General features: G+C 40.3%; 1 protein-coding gene across 1 annotated transcript in view; it reads left to right on the forward strand.

The window, feature by feature from the left end:
* The first annotated feature begins 745 nt into the window (after window positions 1-745).
* AGAP2 (ArfGAP with GTPase domain, ankyrin repeat and PH domain 2) overlaps window positions 746-26,772 on the forward strand; it is a 215,571-nt gene continuing 189,544 nt past the window's right edge. Inside the window, exon 1 of the mRNA XM_070740738.1 lies at window positions 746-1,042. Within this exon, the coding sequence (XP_070596839.1) occupies window positions 883-1,042 (160 nt within the window). The 5' untranslated portion in view covers window positions 746-882. The remainder of the gene's footprint in view (window positions 1,043-26,772) is intronic.

Consider the following 26,772-nt stretch of genomic DNA (forward strand, 5'->3'; position numbering starts at 1 on the left):
TATGGTATATGTATGGATGTTTATGTATAGATGGTGAAAAAATATTTAAAAAAAAAAAAAAAAGTGGCTGCCATTATCGCAGTCACTGATTGCAAATTTCACAGTTGAATTGTGTGCCATTTAAAAAACAATTTCCTCCTTTTGATCTTAAACCTCCCTGCAGGTAGTTTCAGGGGATGAGTTAAGGTTCTGACCTTGTCAGTGAGGCAGGGAAAACTTTCCCCCCGCGGTGTTACCTGCTCCATACATGATTTTTAATAGCCCTGTCATGTTTACCCTTCTTCTCTTTTAAGTCTTCTTATTTGGTTTCTCCTTACTGCTTCCCACGGGGGCAAACTACACCTCACGGGCAAGATAGGTCCATGGGTGTGCCTGCCTCATTGGGTGGTGGTGATGGAAGCTGTGTGCCTCCACATGGTTCTCTGTTTACCTTGATGCAGCTGCCAAAAATACTTTGCGGTAATTATAGCTTTGGGAAACCAGAATTCCAGCACCTGTGAATCCTGTCCTGCCTGCTTTGGAGTATGTAACCTGGGATCTTAGAGGATGATTAGCAGCCTTGGCTGAGAAGTCACTGGCTGCTCTATACTTTTCTCTCTCTCTCTTCTTTTTAACATAGATACGCCCTTGCCTAGTGTCAAAATCAGATAGGGATGGGGTGATTCAAAGAGCAGTGGCTTTGAAATGTGACGTTCTTCTCAGGAAGTGCAACCGACAGAGTGTGTGTGTGCTTGTGGGGGAAGAAACCGATCAGGTTCACGAGAGTGAAGTGGGCACTTTAAGGTTGCCTGGGGCCTGCTTAACTTCCCCCGGTGAAGAAAAGGCAGGAGGTTGCACCATGGGCTGAGATCCGGAGTCACTTCTGCCAACAACAGATGCACCATGAATTCGCAAAGGCAGTTGAACTCTGCAGCGGTCCGGGCTGAGGCTCGAAGGTATGAGGGGATGAAAGCACAACTCAACAAACTTTTCCAGCTGGTGGAGCTGGTTGATAACCCTCTGCTGAAGAACAACTTCAAGGTGTCAATGAGCATTGTACGAGGTAGGTGACTTGGGCTTGTCATAGGATGGAGGGTAGGTGGCTCGGTAAAAAAAGCCTTTAGTGGTGCTTAGGACTTTCAAGGCAGGATTAGACAGATTCATGGATGCCAAGTGTATCAGTGGTTATTGAAACGGATGTGCAGGTGCCGCCTCTATGTTGGTTGAGACAGGCAGGATTCCCTTGAGTACCATTTGTTGGGGGTCAAGGGAAAGGGAGGGTTTTGCCTTCTCTCTCTGCTCAAGATCCCCATGGACAATTGGTGGGCCACTGTGTGACACAGAATGCTGGACTCGATGGGCTTTGGCCCGATTCTGCTTGGCTCTTCTTATATTCTTATGTTCTTACCAAGAGGTCAGATTTGAACCGATTCACTCTTCTAAATGCCACAAGACTCCAGAAAAGGCCTCCTGCAGATCTAGGGGGAAGGAACCTGCAGTATAAAAAAATCACATGAGGTTTTAAAAAGTGGAAATGAAATTCTGACACCTGTAGGCAATAGTTTACGGAACATTTTTAAGAGTAAAAGCCCCTGCTTTTACAACCTGAGAAGAAGTGGCATTTTTTTCAGGAGGCATCGACGCTTTATCGTATTAATTTGTCGTGTTAAAGAAATGATGAAAAGCAATTTTATTGGAGTTTTCCTGTTTAGTGAGAAAGAACTGGGGGAAGGCATCAAAGGCCCATGGTGGAAGTAGATTTCAAGGGCAGAAGGCAGAAGGTAGGAAATTCCAGTCAATGGGAATCTGCCTGATTCTGTCATTCCAGAGATGTCATGTTAACTTCTTGAATTGTTTAAGATCTATGGCATTGTGGGGATATATGAATCTCATTATCTAACAAAAGAAAATTCAGTGTAGAGAAAAGTAAAGTCTTACACTTAAGTAAGAAAAAACAAAAGTATACCAGGTAAAACCAGGCTCAATAGCAGTGACTGTGAGGAGGATCTTGGAGTCTTAGTGGACAACCAGCTAAATATGACCCAGTGGTGTGCAGTGGCAGCCAAAAAAGCCAATGGAATCCTAAGTTGCATTAACAGAGGGATACAATCAAGATCAAGTGAGGTACCCACTCTATAAAGCCTTAGAAAGACCACACCTAGAGTACTGCATGCAGTTTTGGCCACCACACTATAAAAAAGATGTTGAGATTTTAGAAAAAGTGCAGACAGAGGAGAGCAACTAGGATGATTAGGGGACTGGAGACTAAAACATATGAAGAACGGTTACAGGAACTGGGCATAGATAGTCTATTGAAGAGAAGGACCAGGGGAGACATGATAGCAGTACAGTGTTCCCTCGCTTTTCGCGGGGAATGCATTCCGAGACCTCCCGCGAAAGTTGAATTTCCGCGAAGTAGAGATGCGGAAGTAAATACACTATTTTCGGCTATGAACAATATCACAAGCCTTCCCTTAACACTTTAAACCCCTAAATTGCAATTTCCCATTCCCTCAGCAACCATTCAGATTATTACTCACCAAGTTTATTAAAAAAAAATATTTATTAAAGGCAGACGAAAGTTTGGCGATGACATATGACATCATCGGGTGGGAAAAACCGTGGTATAGGGAAAAAATCCGCAAAGTATTTTTTAATTAATATTTTTGAAAAACCGTGGTATAGACTTTCCGCGAAGTTTGAACCCGTGAAAATTGAGGGAACACTGTACAATATTTTAAGGGCTGCCACAGAGAGGAGGGGGTCAAGCTATTTTTCAAAGCACCTGAAGGCCAGACAAGGAATAATAGATGGAAACTGACCAAGGATACATTCAACCTAGAAATAAGGAAGAACTTTCTGACAGTGAGAACAATCAACCCATGGAACAGCTTGCAGCTTCATCACTTGAGACTTTTAAGAAGAGACTGGGCTGCCATTGGTCAGAAATGGTGTAGGGTCTCCTGCTTGAGTGAGTGTGTTGGACTAGATGACCTATAAGGTCCCTTCCAACTCTGTTACTGTTACTCTGTATCTGTTATGTATGGTCCCTCCGTCTTTATTTACACCAGAAGATAAATAGCGAACGACACTGCTAAGCTGTGTGCTATAAAAAAGCTTTACTTGCTAATGATTGTGCTAGAGGCACAGCTTTTCCTTACATTTGTGTTGGCGAAATGTTTAATTGTAAGGTCACAGAATTCTCTTGCTTCTGGTCAGCTTCACATTAATTGGGTGAGGCAATGTTTAATCGTGAAAGTTTTAAGTGCCTTTCCTAGAGTTTGGTTTGTTTTCATCTCCTTTTTTTAAAGATGTGGTCAAGCCCAAGTGTAAGTTTGTTGAATTCCCAAAGGAATCAGTGGAAAGGCGTTAATCATGTGTGAGATGTATCTTTATTCAGTCAGTACAACTCAGGAACGCGGGATTGCATTGCAAATCTGGTCTGGGATAACATAGAATGTATTTAATGCAGTTGAAGTAAATCTATATCTGGGTTTCTCTGAACAGCGCAGCCACGTGTAATTGCTTGATCCATTTTAAAATGTTTGTGGTAAGAATTAGGCTGGTTATATTAAAGACCGCCTGATCTCACCTTCTCAATACCTCTGGCTATCAGCGTGCATGGTGTCAACAGTTATGATACTACAGCTCTATGGAAAATGAGAAAGTTCTATCCAGATCAAGGCTGTATGCTGGTTACAGCAGGCTTGGCTTAAGATGGTTTGCCATCTAAGATATAGGACAAATATATCTAATATGGCATCGGGCCAGAATATCTCCGGGACCGCCTTCTGCCGCACGAATCCCAGCGACCAATTAGGTCCCACAGAGTTGGCCTTCTCCGGATCCTGTCAACTGAACAATGCCGTTTGGCGGGACCCAGGGGAAGAGCCTTCTCTGTGGCGGCCACGACCCTCTGGAACCAGAGATTAGAACTGCCCCCACCTTCCTCGCATTTCGTAAACGCCTTAAAACCCACCTTTGCCGTCAGGCATGGGGGAACTGAAACATCTCCCATGGGCCTATACAGTTATGTATGGTATGCTTGTATGTATGTTTGCTTTTAATAATGGGGTTTTTAGTGGGGTTTTTTAATTATTAGATTTGTTATATATTGTTTATTATTGTTGTGAGCCGCCCCGAGTCTACGGAGAGGGGCGGCATACAAATCTAATAAATAGATAGATAGATAGATAGATAGATAGATAGATAGATAGATAGATAAATACATGCATCATTCATTTTAAAGTGGGGGGGAGGAGAGTAATTAAATTTTACTTTCACACTGATGTGTCTTGTACCCTTCCGAAGTGTAGAGACTTACTGCGAAGGGTCTGCAGGGCAAACTGCATAGCACAAAAACTGGGATCCTTGAATATCACCCTGATCTTTCTCCTCCAGCATCTTCACCACCCTCACCTGGATACTTCCGTTGCTTTCCCCACTTCCTGCCTACGTTATGAAATTCAGGGCATCTGAAAGGGGAGAAACAACAGCCCCAGCCATTTTCACTTTCACATTTTCCATTTCCAGATTGGCTGTATGTAGGTGCAGTTAGAAACATGGTATACATAATACATTACAACCCATGTTCTTTTCAGCGAGGCCAGTGCTGCCGAGTGATTCTCCTGATCTGTGACAGGTTTCTGTCCCCCTAAATTGCTCCCCAATTCCTTTTGGGTAATTGCACGATCTTCACTTCCTCTTGTTCAAAACTAGGCACCTGTGACTTTGTTCCAGCTCACATTTTGTTAGTGGGCATGCTAGAGTTAGAAGATACTGCTCATATATGATGAAAGGAAGAGAGAGAGAAAGAGAAAGAGAAAGAAAGAAAGAAAGAAAGAAAGAGAAAGAAAAGAATGAATGAATGAATGAAAGAAAGAAAGAAAAGAGAAGAAGGAAGGAAGGAAAGAGAGAAAGAAAGAGAAGAAAGAAGGAAGGAAGGAAGGAAGGAAGGAAGAAAACCAAAATATAATTACTACAATCTGCATATGCAAATGTACAATTATAGATGCCCACTTAGAAGGACCTCTGGGGAAGAAATGGCAAACTGAAGATAGCTCTGCTAAAAGTAGAGTACCACCACAAAATAGAGAACTGACAAGTATTTGTCTGAAATGGTATAGGATAATGATGGTGAACCTTTTTTTGCTCAGGTACCAAAAGGGCGCACATGTATGCATGTGCCCACACCCATAATTCAATGCCCCCCTCTCAGATGGCAAGAACACTGGCCTGCGATTCCAGTATTCCTTTGTCTCCTAATCCTCAAAATCAGTGACCACCTGAGCTGGACGTGGACCACTCACAACAAGACCAACCCACTTATAAAGTGGTGTTTGTGGGGAAAATAGGAAGAAAAGAAATATTAGGTAATGGGAGGTAATTTAAAAATAATCTATTAGGTAGATTATTTATTTTAAAAATAGTAAGAGTGGGATATAAAAAATACACATAAATTTAGGGGCTTAAAATTATTTTGGAATAAACAGCAAAAGGATGATTAGAACTTTGATTCTGGAATGTTACAAATGGATTAAAGATCCAAATAGATTTGAAATAAAATGTTGGGACTATTTGTAAGTATTCTTCCCCCAAAATATGATAGGACGAGACTTTGAAGTTTGGACACCAGAGGGAACCAGAAGGAACTCAAGGCTTCAATTAAAGGAGAAGAACAATTAAATTTGACTTACAGCTCTATAAAAACAATGGAACAAAATGCTAAACATTTCATAAATTGAAAAATATTTTAATCAAAGGACCCATAAGTTAACTTTAAGAGAATCAACTGTGTTTGAAAAAATGTTATGGAATAGGAACATATTTATCAGACAAGACTGAGATTGATGTGAACATGGATCTAAAAATTACAAACTACAAGAATAATACATATGGAAAAAGAGGCTACAATGGATATACAAACCACACTGGCTGATGTTCTAATAATTTAAAGGGATATATAAATAACAAACCTTGGATAATTTTCCTATACTGGATTTACAAAAGTGGCTTGTTAAAGCTTTGAAGAATTTTTGGAGAAGGGACAAAGAAAAAATGAAATTAAATAAAACTCCAGGATATTATTTTAATGAACTAAAGATCAAGATTGTTAAAAGTAAAAGGAAGCAATACAAACTTGGTTTATTTGATCAAGGTTAAAATAGTGTTGTTTTCTCTGGTAAGACTCAATGAACTTTTGCTGATTATGACTGAATGACAAGGCTTTGCAGATTTTTTTTTTAACAGTAACAGATGGGATAGGGAAAAATAGATCATTTGCTGTATTTTAAGAGAAGGTGGTAAGTTATTAACATTTTTATAGTTGTGATGAAGGGGAAAATCATTTCTTTATACAATATACAGTACACATATTTTTTTTCCGTTTTCTTTAGTATATTTTTCTACCCATTTCCCCCGGCACTTTCATTTTTTATTTTGAGCCTAGTTTTTATCTTTTTAATTGTAATGTTTAATAAAATTACTATAAAATATAAAGACCCATTTAGAATCTTCTTTTTTAAAAAGGGGGTATATTTTCCTCTTGAGGAGAAAATTGTGATATGTGTATTGGCCTGTTCTGCTATGCAAATGTTCCCAGCAAATGGGCAAAATTGCAACTTATCCCTGGTTACCCTCTTTAAATCAGAGGATCTTTCAAAATATATTTTTTCCCTATGAAGTAATTCTGAAATAGTCTTTTCCCCCCAAAAAATTCATTTTTCTCTCCAGCATCAGAATAGCTTAGATGTACACTAATTGTGCATAAGCGCACCATTGTGCCTACCATCCCTGTCCTATTGTCTACTTTTTATAATTACTTATCTAATGTTTTATATGTACAAATTATCACCCTATAATTGTTTGACAAATAAATAAATAAATAAATAAATAAAATAAATGATGGTCTGAATGACTTTATGCTGCCCTAAAAAACCCTGTGGTTTACGACAAAATGAAATTATAAAACCTCCTTATAAAGCAATATATCATGAAAATTTATAACTAGGTATCCCCAGCTGACAGTCATTTTAACCATTAAAACCTCTTCCTTAAATATTGGAAGAGATTGCATCAGACCGATCTCCGAGCACAGGAAAAGCCTCAACATCCTCATCAAGATATGGAGGCCCAGTAGGTCGATTCTCTTTAACATAAACAATGTGCATGTATATTACAGTTCTCACTCACTAGGGAGGGGTATGTTATATTTTCTATCAACAGAGTTCTGTTTCTTGCAGCTTTTATCCCACTCAGTTCTCAAAAGTACTGAACATGTCTACCACTTAATCTCAAGCATGAAAACTGATTGGAGAAGACAAAAGTAAACTTATAAAATCACAATAGTATAGATGCGTTATTCTACTCTGTTCTGCTCACTATATTTGTTACCATTTTTATTAATATAACTCTATTCACCATTCTAAAAGGGGTGGAGGTTCTTTCCCCATCTCCCCGAATGGTTTCCTTGAGAGCCAATGTATTTACAGTTCTTTTTGGCAGCCCAATGACATAGGAGAAGTTCAGATGTTTGGAGACTTTTCCATGGATAGGGAGAATCCCTGTACATAGGAAAACCTCTGTTCTGTTGTCACTGAAAGGGCACATTCAGTCCAAAAAAGGTGGCTTCAAAGCCTTGAGCTATAAAGAGCTTTAAAACTGACAATCAGGACCTTGGACTGTATCCAGAAACTAGCTGGACCTCAACACAGCTCCCATAGTAGTAGTCACATGTGTATCCATGACCAATTAAGCTGCTGCACACTGAACTCATTTCCTAAGGGACCTGGCTTCAAGGGCAGCTCCAAGTGGAATGATTTGAAATAGCCCAGGCTCTTCTCATCTGGATACTTATAACCTTCAATAACTGGGCTAAATCTTCTATTGCATTGCCAGCTTAGCCTAGAGCGGAGAACAGCAGCTCCTAATTCCCCTAATTCTTATGGGCAGTCCAATAGGCAAGCCATAAAACTAGTATGGATTATGGTATTGTATACCACTAGAAGGTCTAAACCAGTGTTTCCCAACCTTGGCAACATGAAGGTATCTGGACTTCAACTCCTAGAATTCCCCAGCCAGCATTCGCTGGCTGGGGAATTCTAGGAGTTGAAGTCCAGATATCTTCAAGTTGCCAAGATTGGGAAACACTGGTCTAAACAAATCGGGAGGGATGAGGCCCCTCTATCCGTGTCCTGATGTGTAGATCACCTACCAGCGTACACACAATCTGTCCAACAATTTATGTCTCATGGTCAACTCTGAAATGTAATTGAAAAGGGTCTAGACATAGCAAAGCTGGCTGGAAAATTCTGGGAGTTGAAGTCCACAAGTCTTAAAGTTGCCAAGTTTGGGGACCCCTCGAGTCTAGATAACCTTTTTTTCTCTAAGGAACCCTGCATTGTAGTTCTATTGTGCTCTCCAAATCCTCCTCCAGAAAGAGTATTTTGGGGTTTGGGCAATAATTACCCAATTTGGTTGTCTCCAGTGAAGGCTGGTTGAAGACAAGAGAAACTGCTACTTCTTTTATGGTGGTTGGAATCACTGCCTCTTTCCCAGTAAGACGTTGCTACTAAACTCTCTGAGCCAGCTAGTTCTCACTAACTTCCTGAGATAGAGTCAAGGAGGGCATGGCACTAGCCTATATGTGGTAGAACTCATATTGCTGACCAAAACCACAGCCACTTCTTCAGAATCAACAAGTGAAGCCATGCAGATGACAATCAAAGTCCCTTGCAAAGCACAGCCTGCAATTCATTCTATGACTAAACTCCACTTTCAGCTCCTGATAAATTATTGTATTTATAATACACTATTATAAGATAACATAGAAAGCTCTTTAAGTGTATTAGCCACATTAAAAGCTTTTGCACAAATGAAAAGCAACTGTTAACATAATAAATGAATACAACACTTGAAGTCAATGTACAGCATATCTTGTTATTTCTCTAATAGCCGAGGACAGGACTCACAAAATAATTTATGACATGAGAAATTCACTCATGTACATTTACCAATTTTTGAAGTAATCACTGTATTATCAAAAGAAGATGAAGCTGCAGCATGGGCCAAATTTAGATTCCATACTTACGGTACCTTACTTATTTTCCTATACCAATTCTCAGCACTCCTGAAGTGACTAAACAGTGATCGCACGATCTTCACTTCCTCTTGTTCAAAACTAGGTATTTGTTGTTGTGTCCAGAGGACAGTTAGGCCTTGTACCCACCCCATATTCCTTGGGCGGGAAAATACTGAAAGGTGATTGGTTAGCTGAGCCTGGCAGCTAGGGGTATATATAGTTGCCAGGCACGACCATGTTGTTGTCTTGTTTCGTTCCTTAAACCGTTACCTTCTGCTCTAAATAAAAAGAACCGTTACTTAACCTAAGTCTGCAGTCCTTCATTCCTGCAAGGATCTAACATTTGTGACTTTGTTCCAGTTCGTCGTTTTCTTAGAAGCAACGAGAAAGACATTCTAGTTGAAATTTCATACCGGATTGTCAATGTAACTCACCCCTATAAGTGAATGAGTTACATTGACAATCTGGTATGTGTTGCAATGAGATAACACAGCCAAAAGAAAGCTACAAATAGTGGTAGCACTGTGCTGAAAAAGAACAAGTTAGTACTGGAGATTCTCATTGTTGTAGCACTTCTGCGCAAGTATTTGGTGTCACTCTGAAACCATTTCTGGATCTCTGGAACTTCATGACATTGGCTGGCTTTCTGATTCCAAAATGGGTATTTCCTTTGCGAGACTCTGGCTCTGCAGATCATCACAAAGGTGCTTGTTCTGTTTTGCATGTGGTTATTATTCTTCGGCTGTACATAAAAGAATGTAGGGAGCCGTCTTCCGCAGCCATGTGAGGTTAAGGCTGCCTTTGCAACAAAACTTCTCTCTTCAGTAGAGCTGCAGAGAGAGCGTACTATTCCCCTGGCTTCAACACTGATCTCTAAGAAGTGTCAGAGGCAGGGAAATAAGGTTTAATCCTATTTCTTTCCCACCCACCCTTCAAAGTCAAGAACAAAGGGCAGACTTCAACTATGCAGAACAGCCCTTGCTTGGTGCCATTGTCACATCCCATGTGGGAAACCTCGAGAAATCTGCTGATAGGTGTTTAAAATGTGATCTGAAAGAGGCACCTCCGATCTTAAAGGCAGTTTTGGGGAGCTTCCTTCCATAAGGATTCACTGTCAATGGCCCAGAAAGTATTTATTTTATTTATTTATTTTGTCCAATACACAATGAGGGTTTTAGTGGGTATATATCTATATACACATAGTAAAATACATGATGAAGGTTATAGAGGAGATAATCATTGTAAAATATATCTAAGAAATAATAGAAAAGAAGATATAGGGATAGAACATATCAATGAAAGAATAGAAGAAGAGATATAGGAATAGAGGAAAGGTATAGGAGATATAGGAGAGCAATAGGACAGGGGACGGAAGGCACTCTGGGGCACTTGTACTCGCCCCTTACTGACCTCTTAGGAATCTGGATAGGTCAACCATAGATAATCTAAGGGTAAAGTGTTGGGGGTTTGGGGATGACACTATGGAATCCGGTAATGAGTTCCATGCTTCGACAACTCGGTTACTGAAGTCATATTTTTTACAGTCAAGTTTGGAGCGGTTAATATTAAGTTTAAATCTGTTGTGTGCTCTTGTGTTGTTGTGGTTGAAGCTGAAGTAGTCACCGACAGGCAGAACGTTGCAGCATATGTTCTTGTGGGCAATACTTAGATCTTGTTTAAGGCATCTTAGTTCTAGGCTTTCTAGGCCCAGGATTGAAAGTCTTGTCTCATAGGGTATTCTGTTTCAAGTGGAGGAATGAAGGGCTCTTCTGGTGAAGTATCTTTGGACATTTTCAAGGGTGTTAATGTCTGAGTAGAGAGCTACCTCCTAATATCAGTGGCAAGATGCTTACTTGCATCCCAGGCCATAACACCATAAGCATCAAATTTGCTCCAGTTCTGGAATGTGAGGTCACAGACGGGAGAATGCCATAGATAAAAGGAAGAGTTTTCCCCATTCAGGGAATGATTAAACAATAGGCTTCCTTTTGAGAGGTGTAATAATAGCCAACACAAGCAGGGGTGGGTTCAGTGATGGGCTCCTACGGGTATGGTCAGGTACACAGAATCGGTAGAAAAATTTTGGTTCCCCCCCCCCCCTTTTGTTCCCTTCTGGGCTCTGGGTATGTTTTTCCTATTGCAGTAAATGAGGTTGAATATGTATAATTTTAGAACAGTTGTGTGTGGATGTGATTGTGTACATAAACATACGGTTTATATAGCAGATAATGTATATTTTTGCGTACCTGTGTGTAATATTTTTGTACACATATGTCATATACACATAGAATTAAATCGTATAATTTGGATGTTCAGTAACAGTAAATAGAGAGGGAAATTGTATCTCTTTGAGGTGAGGAGAGGCCAGGCATCCTAACCCAAACCCTTGACATGAGTGATGTTAAGTTGGCCACCTATAAGCCAGTCACATGATCTTTAAGCCACCCCCATCACATGATTGTCAATCTACATGAAACCGCTGGGTGAGATCATCCAAGGGCATGGGGTGAGGTATCATCAATATGCGGATGATACCCAGTTGTACATCTCCACCCCATGTCCAGTCAGCGAAGCAGTGGAAGTGATGTGCCGGTGCCTGGAGGCTGTTGGGGACTGGATGGGTGTCAACAAACTCAAACTCAATCCAGACAAGACGGAGTGGCTGTGGGTGTTGCCTCCCAAGGACAATTCCATCTGTCCGTCCATTACCCTGGGGGGGGAACTACTGACCCCCTCAGAGAGGGTGCGCAACTTGGGCGTCCTCCTCGACCCACAGCTGACATTGGAACATCATCTTTCGGCTGTGGCGAGGAGGGCGTTTGCCCAGGTTCGCCTGGTGCACCAGTTGCGGCCCTATTTGGACAGGGAGTCATTGCTCACAGTCACTCATGCCCTTATCACCTCGAGGTTTGATTACTGCAATGCTCTCTACATGGGGCTACCTCTGAAAAGTGTTCGGAAACTTCAGATCGTGCAGAACGCAGCCGCGAGAGCCATCGTGGGGCTTCCCAGATTCGCCCACGTTTCTACAACACTCCGTGGCCTGCATTGGCTGCCGATCAGTTTCCGGTCACAATTCAAAGTGTTGGTTATGACCTTTAAAGCCCTACATGGCATTGGACCAGAATACCTCCGGAACCGCCTACTACCGCACTAATCCCAGCGGCCGATAAGGTCCCACAGAGTTGGCCTTCTCCGGGTCCCGTCGACTAAACAATGTTGTCTGGCGGGCCCCAGGGGAAGAGCCTTCTCTGTGGCGGCCCCGGCCCTCTGGAATCAACTCCCCCTGGAGATTAGAACTGCTCCCACCCTCCTTGTCTTCCGTAAACTACTTAAGACCCATCTATACCACCAGGCATGGGGGATTTGAGACACCTTTCCCCCAGGCTTATTATAATTTATGTTTGGTATGTATGTGCTGTTTGGTTTTTTAAATTGATAGGGTTTTTAGTTTTTTTCTTAATATTAGATTTGTGCCTGTACAATATTGTTTTATCGCTTGTTGTGAGCCGCCCCGAGTCTTCGGAGAGGGGCGGCATACAAATCTAATAAATTATTATTATTATTATTATTATTATTATTATTATTATTATTACTCCCACCTGGTCACATGGCCGACAAGCCACACCCACAAAATAAGCCACGCCCACAATGTGGTAGTAAAAACCTTTGCAGCCCTTCACTGGGAGGGTTCCTCCTGGTTCCTTGTGGTTTGGTTTGTCAGTACTGGTAGCAACCTGCTGGTGATGTCATGATGACATCAGGGAACAGATCGGTCAGTGCTGGTCTGTGGAAGCCGCCATCTTTACTTTGAATTTTTAAATTTTTTTTTACATTTTTAAAATCTTCTAAGCATGAGCAGAAGCTGAGTTCCAGCACTGTGCATATGGTCACAATCCGTTTTTCGGCTTTGTTTTTCGCTGCAAACTAGCAGCGAAGTAAGTTAGATCCCACCTTTGAAAACAAGGTACAGATTTACAAAATGAATAGAGGACTTCAAAATAGGATAAGGGAAATGTCTATCCATAATTGTTGGCTATATGTTACTTGCAATGATGGGCTGCCAAAGTTTTTACCACCACACTGTGACTGTGGCTTATTTTGTGGGTGTGGCTTGCTGGCCATGTGACCAGATAGGAGTGGCTTGCTGACCATTTGATCAGGTGGAAGTGGCTTGACAATCATGTGACCGGGGTGGCTTAAAGGTCATGAGACCGGGTGGGAGTGGCTTACCAACCAAGATAAGTTTTCAAATAGGTGCTTGGACTCTTTTTCAGTTGATTAAGTCACATTATTTGAATAGCCACAAAAAGGACAAATGATAGACAGCATTATTCGTTGGGGAGCACAGTAACCTTTTAAGGTTTTGTACTGAACCCACAAAGTTCAATATGATAACAGATTAGGCAAGTAGCTCAATTTTCTTCAATTGCTATAAAAGTTCAATTCTAAATAATGATTAAAGTGATTAAAGCCTTTATGGGTAAAATCATACTATTTAATTATTTCCTATTTTAAAAGTAATTAAAGGATCATACTAAGGTACTAGAGAAGGAAGGACAATAAAAACTATTAAGTATCCAATAAATAGTGCACAAACCTACCCCCCCCCACTGCAACCCCCCCCCCCCCCCGTGGGAGCAGTAGCCCATTACTGGTTACTTACAACATCAGAGTCAATAAATTTCTCAACACATTTAAAATCATTGCTGTCTAAGCAAGGCTATGCTGATCCCACAAATATTTATCGCAGGAAGTTGATGAAATCTGAATCAGATAAATGACCTATCTGAGTCAGTATTTTGAACAATAATTTTATTTGCTGCCCAGAATCTCAAAAAGGTTTTTTTTTTCTGAATCTGTTTCATCTGGACTTGCTGATAATAAGACATAACACATAAAAACACCTACCCATTGTGCTCTTTCCCTATGGGGCAAGCGGTATCGTATTTCAACACAGAAATAAATAGAAAGCCAAGTGAATGAATAACTAAAATGAACTTATTTAGTCTTATTCACCACACCTCTGCATATCTTTGTTTTACTCATTTAATAGTTTAATTTATTCAATTTATTGTAATGCTTCTTTTAATTTAGCATAAGTTTTCTATTCCTGTTCATCAATTGCTGAAAAGCAAAAAAATCTGGTCTGAATATTAACGTTATGTTTTTGCACTCATTTTTGCCTCCATCTCCTTCATTTAGAACAGTGTTTCCCAAAACGCTGGCTGGGGAATTCTGAGAGTTGAAGTCCAGATCTCTTCAAGATGCCAAGTTTGGGAAGCACTGCTCTAGAAGTCTTCAAACTTGGCAACTTAAAGACTTGTGGACTTCAACTCCCAGAATTCTTTAGACAGCTTAGCTGGCTAGATTCTAAGACAGTGGTGGGGAACTATGGCCCCTTTATAACTTTATAACTATGGCCCCTTTATAACTAGCTCAGGAATTCTGGGAGTTGAAGTCCACAAGTCACAAAAGTGCCATACTTCCCCATCCCTGATCTAGAGCAACAATAATGGCATTTATTTCCAACCTTAGGCATAGATGCAGTCTTCTAGATCTCTTCAACTTAACTTTGCCTATTTGTGTACATTTTATGCAGGTATCTTTTCTTTCTGTAACACATTATACAGTATCTTTTTCTCGTCCTTTCAGTATTTTTATGACAGTCATACTCTGATATTCATGTTTCTAATTTACCTCTTTTACTTCATTCCTCTAAACATCCTTTTTCTTACTCTCCTAACATAACTTTAAAGTTATACTAATAACTGTACTTGCCATTAATTTAATAATTCCCATTACCAAAATATTGCACTTGAATATATTAAATATATTTGTGGAACTCTTTAACGGTTATTTTCAGCTACAGTAGTTTATATATCCTATTTCCTTTTATTCTATGGGGAGGTTGTTTTATCTTTTCATGTTTTTTGAAACATAAGTGTTGTATTTTTCTCTCCTTGCAATTATAATTTTTTTAAAGGATTTTTTTTCTACTGTTCCCCCTCCTGTTTTCCCCTCATCATTTGTTCCCCAAGATCTTCTTTTGACACTACTAAAGCCTGGTTTGTCCCAGATTCAGAATCTCTCATTACTATTCACTACTTCACAGGCTTTCATCCCAAACAATAAAGCAGTCATCCTTTTAGTTTAATATTCATTCCTTTGACGTGGGTATATATGAATAGTCTTATGGTTAAATCCTGTTTTTAGAACACACATAACTTTGCGAAGCAGATACTCCCCATAGTCACCATTCGTATTCGTTCTGCCCTCTGAATGGCCAATAATTTTTCTGCACCTTCTCTTTTCATTCTCACCCACCCATCGATACCTCTCCCCCCCACTGAATTACATTTCTTTCTTTCTTTCTTTCTTTCTTTCTTTCTTTCTTTCTTTCTTTCTTTCTTTCTTTCTTTATTTATTTATTTATTTATTTATTTATTTAACAAATCCTGTTTTGTCCCCAATTTTTTCCAATTTAAAAAAAATGCCTACCTATGTACAGCAGCTGTCCAGAATAAGTCAGAGACACTGACACAATTGTCTTGTCTTTTATCTAAATATAAATAAGTATTGTTTATTTACCGTATTTATTTAGTCAAACATGTATGAGATAACAGGTATAAATATAAACACATGAACACAGGAAATGGGTACGAATAAATGAGGACAGTAGAACAGGGAGGGTAGGCACACTGGTGTGCTTATGTGCTTAAGAGGAATGGGATGAGATCCATAGTAGACCATTTAAGGTTGAAGCTATGGGAGTTTGATGAAGTAACAATAGAATCAGGTAGAGCATTCCTTCGTTACCAGCGAAGAGGATGCAGTTGCTTAGAATATGATAGCAGAAGTGATTTATGTAAAGTATAAGGAGTGTGGGTCCTAAAATGCTGCCTTGGGGGAAATCACTGTTAACTGGTACAGAGTTTGATGGGGCACTCCCTATTTTGACTACTTGATACCTATTTGACAGGAACGGAGCTTATGTAGGGATCCGGAAATGCTATAAGAATTTAGTTTTAACAGTAGTTTGTTGTGTACCACTGAATCAAAGGCTTTGCAGAAGTCTAAGTAAATTGCATCTATCGCTTTACCCTAATCGAGTTGTGTAGTCCATATGTTTTTTTGCAGTGTAGGAGTTGCAGATTACAGGACTAACTTTTCCTGAAAGCAAACTGCTTTAACAAGTAGGTTGTTTGTCTCTACATGGAGGGTAATGGATTGGTTTATGATTGATTCCATGATTTCACAGGTGACACAACACCGTGAGATTGGTCTGTAATTTTCAACTAGGCCAGAGTCTCCCTTTTTGAAGATAGGGATGACCGTGGCTAATGACCATAGGTTGGGCAGGGAGATGGTTCTGAAAGATATCTCTATGCTTAGAGGTTCTGCTATGGCAGTGGAAAGCTTTTTTAAGAAGTAGGCACATAATCCATCTGGGCCAATAGATAGAGATGGTTTTAGGTTGCGTAGTTCCTTTTCAACATCATCTTCTGCAAAATCGATAGGTAGCAGATCATTGCAATTAGTTGTTTCCGGCAGACTTTGTCGTCATCCGAAAAAGGAAAAACATAAGAACACAGGAATAACCGGAGGTAAATCTCAATAGTGTGGGATTTTTAACTTGTATCATTCATCCAGTGGATATAGCTTGGAGAAACAAGGGCTTTTGTGTTTCTGTTTTTTGGGGGGGACTATTCGTAGTGCTGCATTTTCAACATTTGGTGAAACTCTGTGGTAGTATTAATGTAAGCCCAGAAATGATTTGCTCAGAATGGAGTAATGCATCTGGAAATCAGCGGGAATTGCTTGGCAGGTGAAAACATGCTGAGAGCATGTAAACTTCCTTGGTTATTTTGCCAGTGGTGATTATCAGTTGAGCGGAGTGAAAATTCAAATGGCCTGCTTTTGTACATCAAAAGGCTTTGAATATATGAAATTAGCAGCTGATAAGATTCAACCTAAGAAACGAGACATCTTTTCTTATTGGGTTCACATTGCAAGTTGATGAGTTTGACCATTAGCAGTTATGCGGCTTTGAGCAGATGCCTAACTGTGTCTTTAAAAAACATGTTGTATGAACAACTTTTAAAATGTATTTTGTTATGTTTTAAAGCAGCTGCTGAATGTCATTGCCGATGTTTTTGCAGAGGACAATCAAAATGCATTTAATATGAAACTGAGCAATTCTGTAATATATGATTGTGGGAGATGATCAGAAGATGCAAAACCTATTGTTTGACTGGTTGAACTGTTTTGTTATCTAAATATTTGTTGCGATAAATTATATTTCCCTTAAAACAACTAAATGAATAATAATGGCACCTGATAGTTCACTTTGCTAAAATATATCTTTTTCTAAAACAAATAAAATTGGTGTCTTAACAAGTAAAGTAAAATTATAAGAAAAGTTGATTTAAATATATTTATTTGATTCATGATTGGGTTTGAGCTGTGGATCAATAGAGATTGTTTTTCAACATATAGAATAAAATTCTTTATTGGCCAAGTGTGATTGGACACGCAAGGAATTTGTTTTTGGTGCATATGCGCTCAGTGTACATAAAAGAAAATATACATTTGTCAAGAATCATAGTACAACACTTAATGATTGTCATATCTGGAAAGAGCAATCTCCTATTGTTATTCAATGAAGGAGTCTTTAACACTTGCAGAAAATCCTGTTGCGGAATAGAAACATACCATATGTCACTGCCCTTGATGACATCAAAAGAATATCACAGCCCTGTGCATACATTTAATGATTACAGTTTCCTTACAGAATTTCTTGAAGAGATAATAGGAAGATAGCAACCATAATAACAGGCAGTTTTAACTGTTTGGTTACTAGAGTTTCTATCTGATTTCTACTATATGCTGCTGTAAGGTCCTAGGCTAGGGTCTCTAAGCAGAGGGTATCTGTTGCGAGCTGTTACACCCTTTGATGATGTGGCGAGAAATATACCATGTTACCAGGAAAGATAAGGATCTGGAATCAAAGTAAATTCTGCTCAGCTATCTTTATTCCTTGTCTTATTCCTTTAAAGAAGTGGAAAGCGGAAAGTTGGAAAATGTGGACTGGAGAACAGCTCCTTCAGCCTATAGAGGCAAATGGAGAAATAGTCTTCACAGAATCTGGGGGAGGAGGGGGGGGGTTCCTTCCAGTTTGGACGGATCACCCGAACTAGTAACAACCTGGTGGTGACATCATGATGATATCACGGATCTGGTTCAGTCAGTGCTGGTCTTTTTTGGGGAATTTTTTTCTGATTTTTTTTAATGATTGGACGTTTTTTCTTCTGTTGCTGCTTGAAAAGACCGTCTGCCCCCGGGTTTATATTTACCTTTATTCCTTTGCCCGAAGCATAGCTGATCAGCTCCTCTGCTGTGTTACAGGTGGATTATAGCTCCTGAGCATGCGTGGAAGCAAAATTGCACAAGGGGGCGTGTGTATGCACAAGAGCATAGCTAGCGCAGATGCATGAAACATAGCAGATTGATGGCAGAAAAAGACCTCATGGTCCATCTAGTCTGCCCTTATACAATTTCGTGTATTTTATCTTAGGATGGATATATGTTTATCCCAGGCATGTTTCAATTCAGTTCCTGTGGATTTACCAACCACGTCTGCTGGAAGTTTGTTCCAAGCATCTACTACTCTTTCAGTAAAATAATATTTTCTCACGTTACTTCTAATCCTTCCCCCCAACTAACCTCAGATTGTGCCCCCTTTTTCTTGTGTTCACTTTCCTATTAAAAACACTTCTCTCCTGAACCTTATTTAACCCTTTAACATATTTAAATGTTTCGATCATGTCCCCCCTTTCCCTTCTGTCCTCCAGACTATACAGATTGAGTTCATGAAGTCTTTCCTGATACTTAAGTTTTATGCTTAAGACCTTCCACCATTCTTGTAGCCCATTTTTGGACCCGTTCAATTTTGTCAATATCTTTTTGTAGGTGAGGTCTCCAGAACTAGACCCAGTATTCCAAATGTGGTCTCACCAGATGAAACATTGCAATGCGAACTATTGGCAAAAATAAGTGGAACCAACCCACCCCTGAGCTCAGCACACATTAAACAGAGCTTCAGATCCAGGGGTAAAATGCTACTGGTTCGGCCCGGTTCAGGTGTATCAGTAGCGGTGGCTGCCAGTGTTTTGGAGAAGCCCAGATGTTGCCATTTCTTTTTTTTAACCCTCAGCGGATGCACAAAGCCTTCTGCGCATGCGCAGAGTGTAAAAAAGTGTGCATGACGGTGGTTCAGGAGTGAGTGAGGCTATCGTGTGTACGTGCGTAAATCGTGTTTTCTGAACCAGTAGGGGAGATAAGTAGATTTTACCGCTGTTCAGATACATTGACAACTTCCTTTTCCTGCAGTGGTGGTGTTATATTATGATATTGCTAGCTGCTAGCGGACTCAATGCATATTGCCAACTAAAAGGAGAAAAAGAAAAAAACCCAAACCAGGCTTGCTTTTCTCATGGACTTTTAAAAACAATCTGAAATCAGTATCTCCCATAATTTATTTATTTATTATTTATTAATTGGATTTGTATGCCGCCCCTCTCCGTGGGCTCGGGGCGGCTCACAACAAACATAGATTACATAGTAAAACAATTTGATCCAATTAATTACAGTTAAAAGACTTAAAAAGATCCTAAAAACCTAAAAACATTCAATTTATCATTCACTCAATAGGTCACTCTAAACACATAATGAAGCATTATCATTTGATCGGACACCAAGCTGCTGTAAAAACAATCAAAACAATACCCAAGCCCTTGTAATTCATGTCACCGAATTACAGGTAGTCCTCAACTTACAACAGTTTGTTTAATGACTGTTCAAACTTGCAACAACTGAAAAAAGTCACCTAGGACCACTTTTCACACTTACAACCACTGCTGCCTCCCCATGATCTATGGGTCTACGAGTCTACGGAGAGGGGCGGCATACAAATTTAATAAATAATAATAATAAATGATAATAATAATGATCATATGCAGGCGGGGATTCCACTTACCGGCCGCCACCAGTATACCCTCCGGGATCGTCACAGGCATGCGCATGCTTGGCGGCTATGCGTGTACCACTTGGCGCAAGAATTGGCTTCTGCGCATGCACAGCAAGAGAAATCTTGTGCAAGAACACTGTTGCATGTGAGATTTTGCTGTTTTTTTGGCAATTTCTTTGCTTCCACGCATGCCTAGAAGCAAAAAACCATGGAAAATCAGCAAAATTTCATGCAGAAAGAGTCATCGCGCAAAATTTTGCTTGCTGCTCATGCGCAGAAGCCAAATTTCATGTGTGCATGTGCATGCACACATCAGGGGTGTGGAAATGCACGCGCATCTCAATTTCCGCCACCAGAGCCCCAATCCCCGCCGTACCGTCTGCAACCCATTACTGATCATATGACTAAAATTCAGATGCTTAAGAACTGGCTCATATTTTTGATGGTTGCAGTGTGCCAAGGTCACATTTTGCAACCTTTATAGAAGCAAAGCCAGATTCACTTAACAACCAGGTTACTAACTTAAAAGCAGCACTGATTCACTTAAAACCGGGGAAAGAAAGAAAACGGGGCAAAACTCGCTTAACAAATGTCTTGCTTAGCAACAGAAATTTTGGGCTCTCTAAGTTGAGGACTGCCTGTATTAACATCTAAAACCTGAAGACTGCCAACGCCCTTACATGCCAACTATAGAGTTCCTTCACCTAGAGATTTTGAGAAAATGGAAGCATTATGATCTAATTAATTTGACGTGATTAAGAATAGTAACAGCCCAAAATGTATACTGGCTAAGGTTTTCTTTCTTTCTTACCATATAAGGAATTGGAATAATTATTTTTTGTTCAGATGTCAAATGGTAAGGAGGTGGCATTGGCTAATCTATGTATACCGAAATTGCAAAAATGATATATTGTAATGTAACTTAAAATTAATGGTATCTTTTTTTTTCTGTGCACGTGATTGGAGAAGAAAATAAATTATTATTATTATTATTATTATTATTATTATTATTATTATTATTATTTATTGGATTTGTATGCCGCCCCTCTCCGCAGACTCGGGGCGGCTAACAACAGTGGTAAAACAACATGAACAATCCAATTAATAAAAACAACTAAAAAACCCTTATTATAAAAAACCAAACATACACACAAACATACCATGCATAACTTGTAGTAGCCTAGGGGGAAAGGATAACTTAACTCCCCCATGCCTGGCGACAAAGGTGGGTCTTAAGTAATTTGCGAAAGACAAGGAGGGTGGGGGCCGTTCTAATCTCTGGTGGGAGTTGGTTCCAGAGGGCCGGGGCCGCCACAAAGAAGGCTCTTCCCCTGGGGCCCGCCAAACGACATTGTTTGGTCGACGGGACCCGGAGAAGGCCAACTCTGTGGGACCTGGGATTCGTGCGGTAGAAGGCGGTTCCGGATGTATTCTGGCCCAATGCCATGTAGGGCTTTAAAGGTCATTACCAACACTTTGAATTGTTGAATTTACACCCCCCCCCCAAAAAAAAATAGTTCCTTCACCCTTCACATCACTCCAAGGGACACAGATTGAACAGGGAAAGTTCCAGTTGTTTTGGAAAAGCGCAGATTTTCCTATTATGAAAGGTAAGGTAGTAAATAAACTACTCAATTTAGAAGTGAGAGAGAGAGAGAGAGAGAAGAGAGAGATCCACAGGGGATCAAAACCGACAAGCGTTTCCTTCTTATTGCTAGCAGATTTCTCCTTAAAAGTACGGGAATGACGCCAGAGGAAAAATTGGCAAGCATCCATGGTAGCGACTTGCTTATTTAACTTTCAGAACCATTCCAGGAATTCTTCCTTCCTGTTTAACATAAAAGCAAGAAAACCTGTTTTTCTCTGAAGGATCATTAAGCAAATGATTTCAGTCTATGTGAAGAAGAAAAGAAATAGCAGGAAGTGGCTTGCTGACTGTTGTGCAGTTGGGGGTATGGCAAGTAGAGTACCACAAGGCCTCCGTTTTTGAGTTCCTGAGCACTGTGGTTTTCCTGCCAGACACAGCTCTCTGTACCTTGTACTACTGATCTGACAAGTTCTCTCTCTCTCTCTTCTCTCTCTCTCTCTTCTCTCTTCTCTCTCTTCTCTCTCTCTCTCACTTCTAAACTGAGTAGTTTATTTACTACCTTACCTTTCATAATAGGAAAATCTGCTCTTTTCCAAAACAACTGGCAAGGGGGAAATAATGGATTTAGCCTACTGTTTTGTTTTGTTTTCAATTGTGGTCATGCACAATTATGATTGCGGGTGTGCATTTTTATCCTTTTATAATGAGCATCCACTATTTGGGATCCACTAGTGACGGAGGAGGATGCGTGTCTGGTTACTACTGAACATCCAGATAAGCACCTGATTGTTGTGAGCATCTGGATTTGTAATCCAGATTTACTTTACCGTTAACACCTTTCAGTTGTTTGTTTTTAATGTGGATTTCCTTGTTGCTAATCTCTACCAAAAACAGAACCGGGGAATCGTTACAAAATAGGAAACCTGTCATATGTAGATTATATATTGGTGTTTTCCATTGCCAGCCATAGTATATAGGGCTTCAAGAGAAAGAGTTTGGTGTCATAGTTATGGCACCAGGCTAGAAACCATGAGACTGTGAGTTCTAATCCCGCTTTAGACCCAAAACCAGCTGTGTGAGTTTGGGCCAGTCTCTTTCTGTCTTAGAAAAAAGATAAGGCACGCCACTCCAAAAATCCTGACAAGAAAACTGCACAGACTAAGCAGTCACTAGAAGTCAGCGCCAAATTCCAACACCAAAATAAGGGCTTAAAAGTTATGCATCATATTACAACTTCTACCCTCCTCTTCAGCTCCTCACCTACCTATGTTTTTTCTCTGTCCAGATTCTCAGGGATGTTTTACTTTGCTTACTTTTTGAATATACAAATGTATATATTTTTTAATGTATACTGAGAGCATATGCACCAAAGACAAATTCCTTGGGTGTCTAATCACACTTGGCCAATAAAGAATTCTATTCTATTCTATTCTATTCTATTCTATTCTATTCTATTCTACTCTACTCTACTCTACTCTATTCTCTCCACTTTCTTGTTTCTACTGTTTCCAAATGGGAGAAACCAACATCATGTACAGTATATTGAATCATCCAATAAGGCACATGTTTCACTCTGGGATAAAAAAAAATACCATGAATAGTTCCTGTATTTACTTTATGGGACTTCAGTTGTTATTCTACTTTTCTGGAATAAGGTCCTAGAATTTGAATTACCTGTATTTTTCCTGGCAGCCACTATTCCCGGTATTAATTGCCATAACATATTTTTCCATTGCCAGCCATAGTAATTTGTAACATACTTTCTATGTCTGGGATTGCTCGAAGGGTGAGTGCAAAATTTCTATATGAGAGTCACATCCTAGCCCTAGGAAATAATCCATGCATATTTTTAAATAGAAAATGGAGGGGGGTGGACAATTCCATTAACACTTAGCTGTGATGACTGGGCAGTTTATGGGAGCCCTGGTGGCACAGTGGTTAGAATGTAGTCCTCAATCTTGATAGACTCAAGGTTAACTCAACCTTTCATCCTTCCTAGATCAGTTAGATGAGTACCCAGATTGTTGGGGGCAACACACTGACATTCTGTTCTTTCATTGATATGTTCTATTACTATACCTTCTTTTCTATTCTTTCTTAGATATATTTTACTATGAGTATCTCCTCTATAACCTTCATCATGTATTTTACTATGTGTATATAGATATATACCCACTAAAACCCTCATTGTGTATTGGACAAAATAAATAAATAAATAAATTGTAAACCACCCAGAGAGTGCTGTAAAGCACTATATTTTGAGAATAGTTTGATATATAATTGAGCTGAGGTGGCGCAGCAAGTAGAGTGCAGTACTGCAGGTTATTAAAGCCGACTGTAGATCTGCAGGTCAGCGGTTCAAATCTCATCACCGGCTCAAGGTTGACTCAGCCTTCCATCCTTCCGAGGTGGGTAAAATGAGGACCTGGATTGTGGGGGCAATATGCGGGCTCTGTTAAAAAGTGCTGTTGCTAACATGTTGTAAGCCGCCCTGAAGGGCGGTTTACAAATCTAATAAATAATAAATAATAATAGCTAATAAATAATAATAGCTAATAAATAATAATAGCTATTATGTGAACTGGAGTTCAGCTGTGTCCAAAATGGCTTAGCTTCCTGAATGTTGTCCTCAAAGAGAAAGGCTGTGAGAGACTAGCTTAACCACAGCAGAAGAAAACAAAGCAAGATTAAACACATTTCAGTTTATTGTTCTACAGAAACAGAAGAAATCTGCAGCTTTTGTGGCCACTGAACTATTATGCTTTTGCTTTGGTTTTTCATTGAAAGGGGGACGTCCTGAAGTTGAATATTTGCTGGAGTGAATTTTAGGGAGCCAGAGTGTTCTGAAATCAAGCACATCCATATGTTCAACAGAAATGTCACATTCCAGAATTGAGAATATTCACAATAACATCAGAGACATCTGTCAAGCCTGACACAAGGCCAGACAAGTGGAACAAGAAGCACCCGCAAGATGCTATACAGTGGTACCTCAAGATACGAACCCCTCGTCTTACGAACAACTCGTGATACGAACCCGGGGTTCAGCAAAATTTTGCCTCTTCTTACGAACTTTTTTCGAGTTACGAACCGGCGTTCGGAGACTGCTGGGAAGCCGCGCGGCTGTTTTAAAAGGTGACAGCCAGGCGGCGGGGCTTCCCAGAAGCCTCCCGAACGCCGGTTCGTAACTCGAACAAAGTTCGTAAGAAGAGGCAAAATTTTGCTGAACCCCAGGTTCGGTTCGGGAGGTTGCTGGGAAGCCCCCCAGGCCGGCTGCGACCTTTTAAAACACCCGCGCCGCTTCCCAGCTGTCTCCCGAAGCCGAACGCGGAAGTTCGGCTTTAGCGTTCGGCTTCAGGAGAGAGCTGGGAAGCGGCGCGGGTGTTTTAAAAGGTCGCAGCCAGCCTGGGGGGCTTGCCAGCACCCCCCGAACCCCGAACCCGGGTTCGGGGGGGTGCTGGGAAGCCCCCCAGGCCGGCTGTCACCTTTTAAAACAGCTGCGCGGCTTCACAGCAGTCGCCGAAAGCCGTTTTTTTGCGGGGGTTTTTTTGGTTGCACAGATTAATTGACTTTACATTGTTTCCTATGGGAAATAATGTTTTGTCTTACGAACCTTTCGTCTTACGAACCTCCTCCTTGCACCAATTAAGTTCGTATCATGAGGTATTACTGTATTATAAAGTCATCCCTACTCATCAAAGCTGCAGTTACCGTATTTTTCAGAGTATAAGACACACATTTTTCTCCCCTAAAAGAGGGTGGAAATGTTGGTGTGTTTTATACACCAAATGCAGCCATTTTTGGCCTCCTGAAACCCCACCCCTGCATCCAATTTTCACAAACAATGGGCCAGTTTTCACAAAAATAGGATGTGCAGAGGGTTTGGGAGGCTTGCAGAATGCTCCTGGGGGCCAGGGAGGACAAAAACCTTTTTTTCTTACTTCTTTGAAATCCTGGTGCATCTTATACACTGGTGCATCTTATAGCCCCCCAAAATACAGTAATTAGGAGTGCATTTGCTTCACATTGTCTATGGTCCCAATTTGGGGCTTTGGATTCTTCTACTAAAAACATCCAAAAGCAGATGTTTTCAGCTTCATTTTGGATTGTCATTGTGAACTGCAATTCATGGAACCGGATTGGATAAACCAATGAATGATCTGAATCAGTTTAAGATGCCTTATTTCTGTAACCAGTTTCCAAATGTAGTCCAGCTGAGCACAACATAAAGTCGAAACTGGTAGGAATGGCTTGGGTTGCAGCTCTGTCAAGATTACTACACCTTTCCCCATTGTTTTAATAGGATCCTCTCCTATCTGAATGCTAAAAAACAAACAACCCACCCTTTTCTCATTGGGCATTTGGATTATTACAGATAATTAATCTCCATTGATTACTCTTCAACAAACATCCATTCTTATCTAGTGGGTTCCCTAGATGTAATATCAGTATTTATCCTGCCAAGGGTTTAGTATCAATTATTTAATTGTAATATTTAAGGTACAAGATGTTTTGGGGTGTTTTCACAAGGGGAAAGTTTTACTCTACTGAAGTCGTAGGTTTTCAGGAATGTTAAGCCATGTAAGAAATTTGTTTTCTGGACCTTATTGTTTCAACTAAGCAATTGGTTCTGCTCAAGGTTGCCTTTAGTTTGAGTCTTAGCTTCATTTGCCTGGCAACCAGGGGTGGGCTACAGGCCGGATGGGGTGGAACGCAGTGGGGTAGTGAAAATGGAGCTCCAGCCCAGAGCACCCAATTTGCACTGAAAGATGTTGAAAGAAAATGCAGGGCGTCCTGCATAAGCCACGCCAACAGTGTGGTAGTAAAAATTTTGGTAGCCCTTCACTGCCGGCAACCCACTTTCAACAAGAAAGATGTATTAAGTGGCTGTCACTGCAAAGCCTTTGGCCAGAGTTATTATCTTCAAGTTCTTGAGGTTGAAAATTTGTCTGTCTGTCTGTCTGTCTGTCTGTCTGTCTGTCTGTCTGTCTGTCTGTCTGTCTGTCTGTCGTCTGTCTGTCTGTCTATTTATGAAATCCCAGTGCATTTGGAAGAGGTCAGATCGTAAAAGTTTTTTTCTCAATGGCAGAGGGCCTA

Source organism: Erythrolamprus reginae, chromosome 2 (assembly GCF_031021105.1).
Source record: "Erythrolamprus reginae isolate rEryReg1 chromosome 2, rEryReg1.hap1, whole genome shotgun sequence".
NCBI lineage: Eukaryota > Metazoa > Chordata > Lepidosauria > Squamata > Dipsadidae > Erythrolamprus > Erythrolamprus reginae.